This window comes from Diprion similis, chromosome 6, assembly GCF_021155765.1.
Source record: "Diprion similis isolate iyDipSimi1 chromosome 6, iyDipSimi1.1, whole genome shotgun sequence".
In the NCBI taxonomy this organism is placed as follows: Eukaryota; Metazoa; Arthropoda; class Insecta; order Hymenoptera; family Diprionidae; genus Diprion; species Diprion similis.
In genome coordinates, this window is record NC_060110.1 from 18,010,087 (window position 1) to 18,022,356 (window position 12,270).

The following is a 12,270-nucleotide window of genomic DNA, read 5'->3' on the forward strand; positions in this document are numbered from 1 at the left end:
ATTAGACAACATCATGAGTTCTTTTCTCCTATATGTAGTACAATTGACAAATGAGTACTTCAGTCATGCAAGGAAGAATTACACAATTCTGTAAAGTAGTATGTTTCTCTATGTTTATGTTTTAATGAGAATGCATCAATCATGTTTATAGAAAGAGAAATTTTTACTTTATTAGTTAATTTTTTGTTGTAATTTTCTTGGTACACGATAAGAAAAAAATTAAAGAAGTTTCATGTGTTCCACAAATAAGAATAAATTAAAAAATATGAATACGTAATCTGGTTACTGTACAGAATTTCTGTCTCCCATTGGAAACATCTGAATAACTAAAGTCCACTGGTAAAAAACTAGTAATGTAGGTGAGTGAGGAAGAAGTTCAGAAAATAGAATCATTAATTCTGTATTTGCTGCACAGTATGCTTAATGAAACTTTTGTAACAAAATTATTTCTAATCTTTCATATAAATAAGTAACAGTTCTACTACTAAACAATAATTAGAGAAGAAAGTGAGCAACGAAAAAATATTTACATCTGTGTCATCCGACACAAAACATGTCTGTTACTTTGAATTAGCTGACTTGATATTCTTAAATATTTTAGTATATCAACTGTGTTTTTGCTTTTCGAAATTTGCTCGTAAATATTTGAGTCCAGCAGTAATCTTGTCTTCATTCAAGATATGCTGTGTTTCTTGACTATCAATATTATCCGGGATGCTGATGTCATCTGAACGTTTACTTGAATCCACACCAGTTATTGAGCTCAACGATGTGGAATGCGGCAGAAGATATTCCATAGGTAAACAATCGGGATTCGGGGGTGGGACTGGAGTTGGTACGAGTTCTGGGCCAGCAGAAAAAACATCTGAAGTAAGGCCAAATTGCATATTTGGAGGTGGCTTTGAGAAATCGATGCCAGACAATTCTGTTCTCACATTTTCTGGCAGGGTAGCGAACGTTTGTTGCAAATCAACATGCTGTGAGGGTAATTCGGTATACAGTGGCATCGGTCCGATTACATCCGAATCATTACTATCCGATGATTCTGTGTCAGCTTTGCTAAGCAAATCCGTAGGCATGGCAATCTGTGACAAATCTGTAGAAGTCTCAGAATGCGGAATATGATTCTGTGGACTATCTGTGTCACCGAGTTGATCAGTCATTTTCTTTGTGTCAAATTCTTCGACGAAAGCAGGACTCTCTGAGTCCTCATTTTCCTCATTTTTACTAGATAAGTGATTATCGAGCGATGCTGAACTTTCATCCTTGTCCCGATCGGTAGTCTTGGATTCTAGATATCCGGAACTTTTAAAATTGTTGTACACAGGGGCAAATTCTTCATCTCTATCTTTTCTTCGCTTGTAGACCCATTCTTCTTGCGACATCTCATGCCACTGTGTTCTTTTGCCAAGTAGTTCGCCAAAAGCTTTTATCTTATTCTCAATTTCAACAAGTGAATTTTCCTTCCTATATTCAACTATTTCTTTCTCAACAGTTTCAACTTCCTCTTCAGTTTCTGTTTTAACTTCCACCTTGTCCGTGTTCACGTCATCATTTTTGACCAGTTCTTCCTCCGTAGGCTCAGGGGGCAGTCCAGCCCTTATTCTCTGTCGTATTCTAGCCGCTTTTAGCCTGTTCTGTTCCATTTTGTCTTTCATTTCCTTTAGATTTTGCATTTCTTTTTGTTTTTGTATGGTTTCCTTTCTCAATGCATCCAAGTTTGCCTGCTGCTTTGCTCTCATTTCTTCGTCCTGAGAGAATTCGTAGTATCCAACTCCGTGGGCTCTTGCTTCGTCAAACAGAATGTCTTGATAATGAATATTCATCTTCTCAGTCAACTTTTCCGTTTGCTCCTCCCACTTTCTACGCATTATTTCAATCTCTGGCTCTTTTGGAGGTATTATCACATCTGGAGGTCTGATATCCTCAACTTCAGTATCTCCCTGGGATTTCTTCATGACTTCGTGCTTCACGAACTCGTCTTTTTCCTGCATTTTCGACAAATCTCTACGGAGACATTTTCTTGTCCGTCCAAAGCAGTCTTCATATTCAACCCAGTCTTCTTCCGGGTCAGAGTTTGCATCTTCATAATCATCCGAATCGAATTTCTCGTCTTCAGACTCCGGTTTGTTTTCAAAGTCGACCAGAAAATGTTCGTTTTTATTACTGTGTGACCTCTTCAAATTTTCATAAAGCCTAGCTTTTGCTTCCAGCATCAACTTCGACTTTTTGTGAGCTTTTATATCGTCCGTGTCAATTAGTTCTTTTTCAATTTTAATTTTTTTCGTCTTGGATTTTTTAGTCCTAACCTTATGCTTAGACTGTGTAGAAGGTACTTCCGCATTTGCTTTCGCGTCTTTAACTTCAGTTTGCTTCCTCAAAAGCTCAGCTTTCAAACCCACTAACGATGAATAATTCACGTTTATTTTCTTTGAATTGTTCATGTTCAACGTCAAATCATTCGACGTTTATTACTATTTCAATGTTTACAGACGTTCAAATACGTATATAGGCAGGAAGACTGACTTACCTAATCTAACCTAACCAAGGTGAGTAAAGCTTAGGTTAGGATAAGTTAAGGACTGCTTTCGTGATGGCAAATACGATTTGAATACCGACCATAGACATTGATACCGACACCTCCGTGCTATCGAAAATTAGTTGCAAAAACCTACGTCGTCTTAGAAGAGGACGCTAGTAGACAGCTCGAAAATTTTTTCCGACTTCTCTTGGTCCGATTCCGGTGTTTCTAACCGTACCTGTTTCCGTCGTTCCTTCCTTCCTAACCTATCTGTGTACCGTGATCCATCTGCCTGTCTATTAAGCACGGTTCTGATCAGATTAAGTGATTGAAATCTACAACAGCTTTTTGCACAAGAGAGGTAATTTATTAATTGACCAAAATGGCAACGCGAGGGCAATCGAGGAGGATACCGGAGGCGGAGTCCCGGATAGATTACGTTCAGACCGACGGTTTGGCAGTGATGAAAATGGTGAAACACTGTCATGAAGAATCCACGAGTAACATGGAAGTTGCTCAGGGTGCTCTGCTTGGTCTGGTTGTCAACAATCGGCTGGAAATCACCAACTGCTTTCCGTTTCCCAAGAACGACGAAACCATGGATGAAGAGGAGTACCAACTTGCCATGATGCGCAGGCTGCGTAGAGTGAACGTTGATCACTTTCACGTTGGTTGGTACCAGAGCGCTGATGTTGGAAACTTTCTGAGCCATCCCCTGTTGGAATCGCAGTTTCACTATCAGACATCCATCGAAGAGTCAGTAGTGGTTATTTACGATACGGCCAAGTCTGCCAGGGGCTTTTTGACCCTAAAGGCCTATCGCTTGACTCCACAAGCGATCCAAATGTACAAGGAAGGAGAATTTACGCCTGATGCGCTGCGTACGTTAAAAATTGGCTATGAATCTCTATTCGTCGAAGTGCCGATTGTCATAAAGAACAGCCATCTTACGAACATCATGATGTCTGAACTGGAGGAAATGATTCCCGAAGAAGAAGGAACCAAGTATCTTGACCTCGGTACCGCGACAGTTTTGGAAAACCAGTTGAGGTGCTTGATGGACAGAGTAGACGAGCTAAACCAAGAAGCTATTAAGTTCAACCGTCATCAGCATCTGGTTATTCGTCAGCAACAAGACAAGAATCGTTTGATGCAAAAGCGAGCACAGGAGAACGCAGCCAGGGCTGCTAAGGACGAGCCACCTCTACCCGATGACGATATCAACAAGCTGCTCAGGCCATTGCCTGTTCCCCCTAGGCTGAACCCCATGATCGTCGCTGGGCAGATAAACACCTACAGCCAGCACATATCGCAGTTCTGTTCTCAAAGTTTGGCAAAGTTGTACATCACCCAGAGTCTACAGAATGCCAAGGAATCCAAGTCTACCAATTAATCTGTATTTTAATGTGCAGAGACTCGTTGTATTCCAATTGAAAACAATAAAACTGTTTTCCTTTCAAAATATTGATCGGACTAATTACTAACTTAAATAATATTTTCATTTTTTTTCCCATCAGAGTGAATTAAAAATATAGCAATAGTTTTTCAATTTTTATTCATAAAATTTTTGTAAAAGTTTAATAAAATTTATGTGATCTATGATATCAATTTACAGTATCGGCAGTGTAGATTTTTTACTTGTATATTCTATAAGTAAATATGACAGGATGAATATTTTGATGTAAAAATCTCATCATTGTTGTGTTGAAGCGGCCAGCCCTTGTCTTCTTTGGAATGGTTTGTCACGTCTGGGTGAGTTTGGGGGTAATTTGACGACCCTATACTTACCGACTCGTCTCATAGGATGCCAATATAAAATCGAATCGGTATAACAGAATACTGCAATTTTCTTCCCTGGTCTGCGGTACCACTTACCGGCATACTAAAGTCCATGAGGCTAGCAAGTCTTCAGTCAACGATTATTAGAATTGAATATATGTATATATATATATGCTCTTAATTTCCTCATGCAAAATCAGTCGGAATCTTCGGTGAAAAAAACCTTGTCGCATAATGCAGCGTTACAATCGTTGTGACGTTAGCAGCAGATCGACTTTCAAGAACCCTGCTTGACGTAGGTAACTCCGCAAAACAGGATTCTGCTTTATCAACGACGCAATCTGTCGTCATGTGGCGCCATCTGCCCCCTTCCAACTACCTCTGCGAATAGAATTTTCGGAACAGAGTTACCGACGTTCAGAGTATGCGAGGCATTTATACGGGCAGACAGCGTTCAGGCGCGTTCAGTCTCTGGCAGGGACGGCATCGCACGAGCATGGGGTTCGAATACGCCCCGCGAGACGCATTCGACTTATACTCATAGTTCAATAAAGTTAAATCGGTGCGAAAATACTACAGTATAATATATACGACGTAACGTTCGATGAACGTGTATGAAATTAGTTTAAATCTGTGATTTTCGTATCTTTCATCCAATCGGCAAATATTAACTATATTACATAGAGATATTGGACGAGGTATGATATTATCAAATGAACGGGATCTATAAGTGTGATACGGTGCATATATAGGCATTTAATATTCATAATAAAGAAATAAAATATTTTTATCGATCGGAATAGGTTATACACGAAATAAATATATGTATATTGCAAAACGTTACCGATCCTAACTCGTAACTGTCACAGCTTTGAAACATAAACGAAACGCAACTTAAACGCAAAATTTAATCAAGTAGATAGAACACATAAAATTACTTCTTCATTACCACCGTACCTATCGGTATAAAAAAATATTTATCCAAATCGACAACGAAATATCGGCAATTATTGTTAAAAATCAGCCCAATAAACCGTCACAATTACTATATTAATAAAAAATTATTATCGATTAAATAATCCCTAGTGGGCTCAGTGCATCGGAGAGGGGAAATCGAATAATCGACTAGAGGATACTCGGTAAAGGTAAGAACGAAATTTACTTTTAGACAATATGTTCGACTACTCACGATTACATTAATACGGATAAGAATTGATCTTTGGCCTCGCAGTTTAAAATACGAATAAAATAATCAGTCAATAAATAACTGACAGTTCAGATTTCGCGATGGTTTGAAGAAAGAAAGAGTTTGCGCGTTTCTTTCGTTAGTGCTTCTTTTTCAACGAACCGCGGTCGAAAGTATCTTTTCAAATACATTCCCAACGTCAAATGACGAGCGACTATATATTCTTTTTTCCCCACAACCGCAATCCAGGTGAGATCGTTCAGCTGATTTATTTGGCATAAAAATGAAAATTGCAAATGAAAGAATTTCCATTTTCATTACACGTGGAGGCTCGCGCCTCAATTGTATAGTTACACAAACTTCTAAACCGACGAGTCTGCAAAACAGAGTTTCCTATCGAACGCGATATAGCTCCGAGATAACACGTTTTATCTCCGTCACTGCACTATATTTTTCCCTCTGCTCTTACTTTTGTAATTCAAATTTAACGCAAAGCGATTTGTTCTGTACGCCATTGATACCGTATCGTATACATATATTTAACACGGGCACAACAGCTTGAAAAAGCAACGTAAGATTCTGATACTGCGGCTATTTATCGTCGGCATATCACAGATCAAAGTCTATTACGAAGTTCAGCTTCTGACTCACCTTTATCCCGACTTCTATTATCACAAACGGGTCAGCGCGATGCGATATTACGATATGCGATTGATATCACAAACTCAAGTGAACAAATACAAAAATCTTGAAAGCGTAAATAAGAGCGAACAACGAAGAATTTTCTCTTCAATTTCGTCTCAATCGTTGTAGAAAAGCCAAGGACCAGTCGAGGATGATTGATATTGTTGCAAAGAGTGAAATGACCCGTTTGCCCCCCTTTTTTATCTATAATAGTCGTGAAAGATAAAAGGCATACAAGAGCCTTCATATGTCAAAAATTGAACGAGTTATTATAAAAATAATCTCAATCAAAGCATTTATCCCATCTGTTAATTTCCCTGCCTGATGTTAATTAGCTTCACAAGCCCACGAACCTGTTTAATTTATTCTGCAACGTCTTGATCCTTGTAATATTTTTATTAAAAACTGCCAAGAAAAACAGGCAGTTAGGGATGCGGAAGAAATGTAACGAACGAAAGAAATGTAGGCACGAGGGTGTCGAGCACCGGGAGAAAATGTTGAGCAATTAGCGTCTATCCAAGGAGGCCGCCGCCGCCGCCGCCGCCTGCAGCTCTCTGGAGTTTAACTCGAGGATAGTGAATGGAGTAGCAGGCTCATTCACAAGATTCTCATCCGCACGCGGCCGGAGGGCTGCGCAGCAAGCGCAAGCTCAGCAGGCAAAGAGCGTTTCTTTCGTTTGTTTACTATGTTTACAGGCATTGTTGCGTGCGTAGGTATACCTATAGAGAGTCAATCGCGTTCCCGCAACTAGGTAGGTAGGTAGGTAGGTGTGTAATTTTCTCGTGATTCTTCACGCATCCATCGAGACACGCCTTGACTCCGGGGCGTTCGTTATGCGCGGTTTCGCCGCTTTTCTATACCCCATGGTATCGCGAAATGCTCACACCGACACAGGTAATAACTCATCTCGTTAGCCGTATTTCACAGCCGGTGATGAACGATCTCGGCTATTTTGCTCTCGTGCCGTGCATCGGCCGCAGAGACGCAAACACGCGTGAAGCAGATTTCCTCTCCGACGAGGTATTCAAAGATCGACGGGATTCCCCGCGAAATAACATCAGGAAAAATCATCACCCTAGCTTCATCGCTCGGAGCGTCAACAGATGCGCACGATAATTCGAGCCTCGTCTAATTTCCAATCGGTGCTCTCTGCGGTGTGAAAAAAGAAATTATCGCAACCGATTCGTTGGGGGTTGCTTATCCTCCATGCAAGGGAGCTTTTTCGCTCCCTTCGTGTCGCGTGAAAACGGATCGTCGAGCTGATGCGTGGCGTAATCCGAACTAAAATCCTGTAACAATTTCACTGTAGAATCGTTTCGAGTCGTTTCCAAGACCGATCGCTGGTCCAAGTAATCGTAACAAACCCGTTGTCGCCTCGTTATACTGTGAGTATATTGTCTCGCATTAGCATACGAAGAACCCTCGATCAAAATTCAAGTTCAACCGCGCTTACGAGCATACTGTGGCCCCCGACACGGCCGCATACGAATCGTGACCGAGAAACTATAAACTGGACGAGTATGCGCATATGGTAGATATGTGTGTACACGGAAATGTAGAAAAAATAAGAAAAGATGGAATTTCCTGGAGGCCTGCAGACGCGTGGGCGATAGTAGAACGCGACCGAATATTAGCCTGTCGGAAGAAATTTGTGTGCCAGTGTGTGTTGTGTGGACATACGTATGTACATATTTACGCGAGAATGTATATATACGTATGTGTTCGCTTGTGTGTTTGTGTGTGTCGTTTATTATGCGCTAGGCTCGCGCGTATTATAACGGTTCAGACGTTGGGCTAAGCGGGGAAAAGATATTTTCAAAGAGTTCGAAACTGTTAGGACTTATTAACTGTCCATTTACTCCATTCACTCTGCAACAGTCTGCGTATGTATGCATATATATCTACTTTAGTCATTTTGTACAGACCTGTGTAATACGTTGGATGTATTTCGTTTGGTCTCCATAAGGGACTTAAGTGTGCATAAATTTGTAACGTAGACGCGAAGGTTGAAAAAAAATAATAATTAAAGTCCCAGTTTTATAGGCTGTGGAGTAAAAAATCAGTTTAAAAAAAAAAGTAAGTTATTTCACACAATTGTGCAGAGTATCGACCATCAACATATTATGGTTGCCACGGGAAACTGGAGGTATTTTTTTCTGGCCAGAAAATAGCTCTTCTTCTTCTTCTTCGTCGTCGTCTTTATCAATTCCAGTAAGAATTAGACGAACGTGGTTCATTGTCAGACAATCGAGGTTTACCGTATAATGGAAGATGGGATAAAACAGAATCTTATGATTCGTCAAAAATATCTTTAACACACATTAATATGTTTTTTTTACCGGAATACCTTGTATCGATATAATACAGAGAATAATTACTTCGTGCACGAATACCGTATACGTGCTGTATACATATACCGCATATATGCGTTCGCGAATCGTGAGGTAATTATTTAAAATTCTAGCTAGTATATAATAACGGGGGAGTCAACGTCGGTTTTAGATTAACCGCAATCTAATTTGTGACGACGTTATTGTTTACTCTGTGTTAGGAATACGAGTGGTGCTTACGAGAACGCCCTCGTGCAAATATAACAGTAAGTAGATAAAGACGTTTGTTCCAAGCAAATGGTCGTAAAGTGTAACTGAAATAATAGAATTACACATGACTGCCGTAAATATTGTTTAACGATAATATTCAGTTAAAATATACTTGAAACCGATCAAATTTTTTTCGATAAAGAAGAAAAAAAAAAGAAGAAAAACAAGTTCAATACACGCGTGTTTTAAATCGGTTATCATGTCGCTCGCTTGACACAACGCTTGTCCATTTCTTGAAACGGGATCTTTTCTCGGCCAGATTAATTGTGGGATTTTAAATATCCATGCAGTGCATTCTTGAGAGAGGGTTAGATGCAATGATTAATTGACACGAGGATTCCAGAGGAGGACGTTTGGCTGTTGGTGACATTTGATGGCGGGGCGCGATGCGATGCCTTTCTAAATTCTAATCCGCGATCTGCTCACTCGCGTATAATAGCGCGAACTTTCAACCGTGTCATTATGAATAAACATGCCATTCATGCATTCATACTTAAACATCATTTTCACATCCGTTATATTCACTCGGTATAATAGAATTTGTGTTATTTAAAAGTCACGTCGCACTATCTACATTGGCTAAGAAGAAAAAGATTAATAATAAGAATAATAATAACAATAATTCTCTCTCAGGGATTTTTTTTTTACCGTATAACTCAAAGCGTTCTCCGAAGTTTGCATACACTTATCAGCAGGTAGATAGATACATGCATGTTGTGTAAGGTGTGACTACTCGAACCTTACGTCGTCGTGAAGTACCTGCGAGACGTTATTCCTACACTCTTGTGTCAAGTGCTAAATGACGCAGTATAATAAAAAAGAGATGCTACGTCTGCGAGACTCCTTGCCGAATCGATCGTATTTTTAGTTATGAAGTAATCCACGAATTAGCATAATTTCTTGCTCGCGCTTGCAATAACCGCAGCATCACGTTATATTATCTTTTCGCGAAAAAAAAAGACGCGCACCTCGGACTCTTGATTCTCGGATCGACGCAATTGGGTAAAAGTCACCGTAATATTGCGACAGCCACGTGCTTCGGTGTTTCGGCAATTCTGTCCAATCGCCAATTCCCACGTCTCTGATTGATGAATAATTCCTCCACCTTCCTACTTCTGTTGCAGACACAATCCAACATGTCGGTGCTACTCGAAGCCAGGCCTTACAGGCCTTTCAAATCATCCGAAGAGTACCTGGTAGCGATGAAAGAAGACTTGGCCGAGTGGCTCAATGCTCTTTATCCCGAACTCAGAGTCAACTTGGACAATTTTATGGACCGACTGGACACCGGCGTTGCTCTATGCAAGGTATGATTCCTTTTCTAGGTACTTTGTTGAAGCATGATCAAAACGAAAAGTGAAATTGGATCGGAGAGATTGAGAGATAGAGCCTTGCGAGGAATCGTGAGGTTGGTTGAATTAAAATCTTCAGGATGACTAGCTGGTGGCGTTGAGTTTGCACGGTGCAAATAGACGAAAAGTATGCCGAGTGGCCGCGACTCGGTAATCTAGTCTAGTCGCAAGTCGTCATCTCGTTTGCCCGTATAACAAATGACCAGGCATCTTTTACAGACGGATGTATGCTCATGACTTTTGAGCACATACATATATTGTCTTATTCTTAGATAGGTATAACAATTCGGGATGCGAACGAGTCATCGCGCATCGCTCAGGATATCGGATACAGTTAAGTCACGTGTGTGACATGTGCGGTGCAACGTAAGAAGGAAAGAGAGAGGGATAAACACAAGCAGATAGATGGGCAAATTGAAAGGTAGAGAGAAAGATAACAGAAGTGGTAAACTAAAGGGAGAAAGGATGTCTGTGAGGCTCGTCAGCGGAAACTCCGGCCGGTTCGGAGGTAAACGTGCTCGGAATCACCGATCAAAGAGTCGAGTAATTAACTTCAATAGGACATCGATATACGTAACGACTCTTTCTCTCCCTCGCCCACGCGATACGCGACCGGATACCAAGTCAACGGATTCTAATACAGATATTAAAACCTCTTCAATTAAACCGCTTCATTGCCAGCTCTCAACGATCGGTGGCTCACTTTTTTCCGTGGTACAATTAATGGTGGTTTTTAAAAAGAAAGCAATTCTTTGTTCTTTTAACAAGTTGCTAATCCGGATGAAACGCGGGTGGATTATTATTTTTTAATTTTTTTTTTCTCTTATACCGTTTTCCTGTTACGTGGGGAAAATTTGAAGAGGAAAAATTTTCGCGACGTCGATTTAAGTATGGCATTTCATAAAGTTCGAAAAATCAACGCATGTTCTTGTAATCGTAAATGACGACATTTTTTACACGCAACCCGGTTTCGATGTGTTGAATTTACACTATATTTCTGAATGAAATTTGTCATTCGTCGTTTGTTGAGATTTTTGGCTTATTCCTACGTGTACAAAAAGCATTTTTCCTGAACATATTCGACACTGAACTTAGCCGGAGCAAGTATCGCGGATTTCCTTTTAAAACGCTTTAAGTAAAACAGCACGATATTCCTGGAATGTGATATTCCCCATCACGCTCTTCATTTCACACGAAAGTAGCAGAGAAAAACCAATTTCAATCACAACGTTTTTCGTTTCGAACGACATCCGATAAATCTGCGAATACCAGCAATTCGTTCGGAGCTGCTGATTAGAGTTGCAATTGTGAACAACCGTGGGATATGCGAAAAGTCCGCGTGCATATAATACAGCATGAACACATGCGTATGTGCATGCATACATATTGTGCAGGAATTCATCGGGTCGGGTTTAATCTATGCGGACTTTCTCCACCTTGTAAACTTATCGTCGTCCTCGTCGTCGTCTACGTCTACGTCTACGTCTACGTCTACGTCTACGTCTACGTCTACCTACTCTCAATATTTCTATACCTATAGAGGAGGTTGAAATTTATAACAAGCCTATAGGGAATTTATGCGGCACGTGAGATACAGAGTAAATACCTCATACATCTTCCGGCTTATCTGTTCACTATTGTAGGTACACCCCTGCAGCCATGGATGGTTGTTATTTTATTAACTCGCTCGCAATCACGCGCGCGCAACATTCCTGCAATTCGTACAGTGTCGTAATATACGTTTATTACATCTAATATGCATGTACGAGGTACGACTAGTTGTGTGCAAAAGAGAAGATAAAATTATCGTCCCACGGGCAAACGCTAGAGCGTAATCAGTTTGCCTAAAACATTCAATTTAACGTCTTACGTGCTTCGTTAGGTACGTGACTTTGGCAATCTAGCGAGTCTTGCTCTGTGATCGACAGTGAAAGTTTCAGGTCACAGAGCAATCACACACCGTGATAATTAGCTTTGAATGCTCGTTATACTTCCAGGCTTGTAATTATTAAAATAGTATATTTTTTTTTTGTTTTCTTGTCTCATTCACTAACAGTCAATTTCAGAATTAACCTTTGTCAATACGATCGACCAAATCGCTTTTACGAGAATAATTGAAATACCAAATGAATACCGAATCTATTGTAT

The 12,270-nt window shown here is 40.2% G+C and overlaps 3 protein-coding genes across 3 annotated transcripts in view; 2 read left to right on the forward strand and 1 right to left on the reverse strand.

Annotated features, from left to right (window-relative positions):
* Positions 1–441: 441 nt before the first annotated feature.
* LOC124407182 (coiled-coil domain-containing protein 174) lies at positions 442–2,521 on the reverse strand. The gene has a single exon (XM_046883053.1). It carries the CDS (start codon positions 2,442–2,444, stop codon positions 606–608), a length of 1,839 nt encoding a protein of 612 aa, XP_046739009.1. The 5' UTR covers positions 2,445–2,521; the 3' UTR covers positions 442–605.
* A 219-nt stretch (positions 2,522–2,740) lies between these two features.
* On the forward strand, positions 2,741–3,983 carry LOC124407186 (eukaryotic translation initiation factor 3 subunit H). The gene has a single exon (XM_046883059.1). The coding sequence runs from the start codon at positions 2,904–2,906 to the stop codon at positions 3,912–3,914; it is 1,011 nt and encodes a 336-aa protein (XP_046739015.1). The 5' UTR covers positions 2,741–2,903; the 3' UTR covers positions 3,915–3,983.
* Positions 3,984–5,191: 1,208 nt separating this feature from the next.
* Positions 5,192–12,270, forward strand: part of LOC124407180 (GAS2-like protein pickled eggs) — a 42,579-nt gene continuing 35,500 nt past the window's right edge. Inside the window, exons 1-2 of the mRNA XM_046883046.1 lie at positions 5,192–5,445; positions 9,895–10,077. Coding sequence (XP_046739002.1) covers positions 9,907–10,077 — 171 coding nt within the window. The 5' untranslated portion in view covers positions 5,192–5,445; positions 9,895–9,906. The remainder of the gene's footprint in view (positions 5,446–9,894; positions 10,078–12,270) is intronic.

What these genes read in the sequence shown, in the direction of transcription:
- LOC124407182 (XM_046883053.1), bottom strand. Translation starts at nt 2,444, where the DNA reads ATGAACAATTCAAAGAAAATAAACGTGAATTATTCATCGTTAGTGGGT.
- LOC124407186 (XM_046883059.1), top strand. Translation starts at nt 2,904, where the DNA reads ATGGCAACGCGAGGGCAATCGAGGAGGATACCGGAGGCGGAGTCCCGG.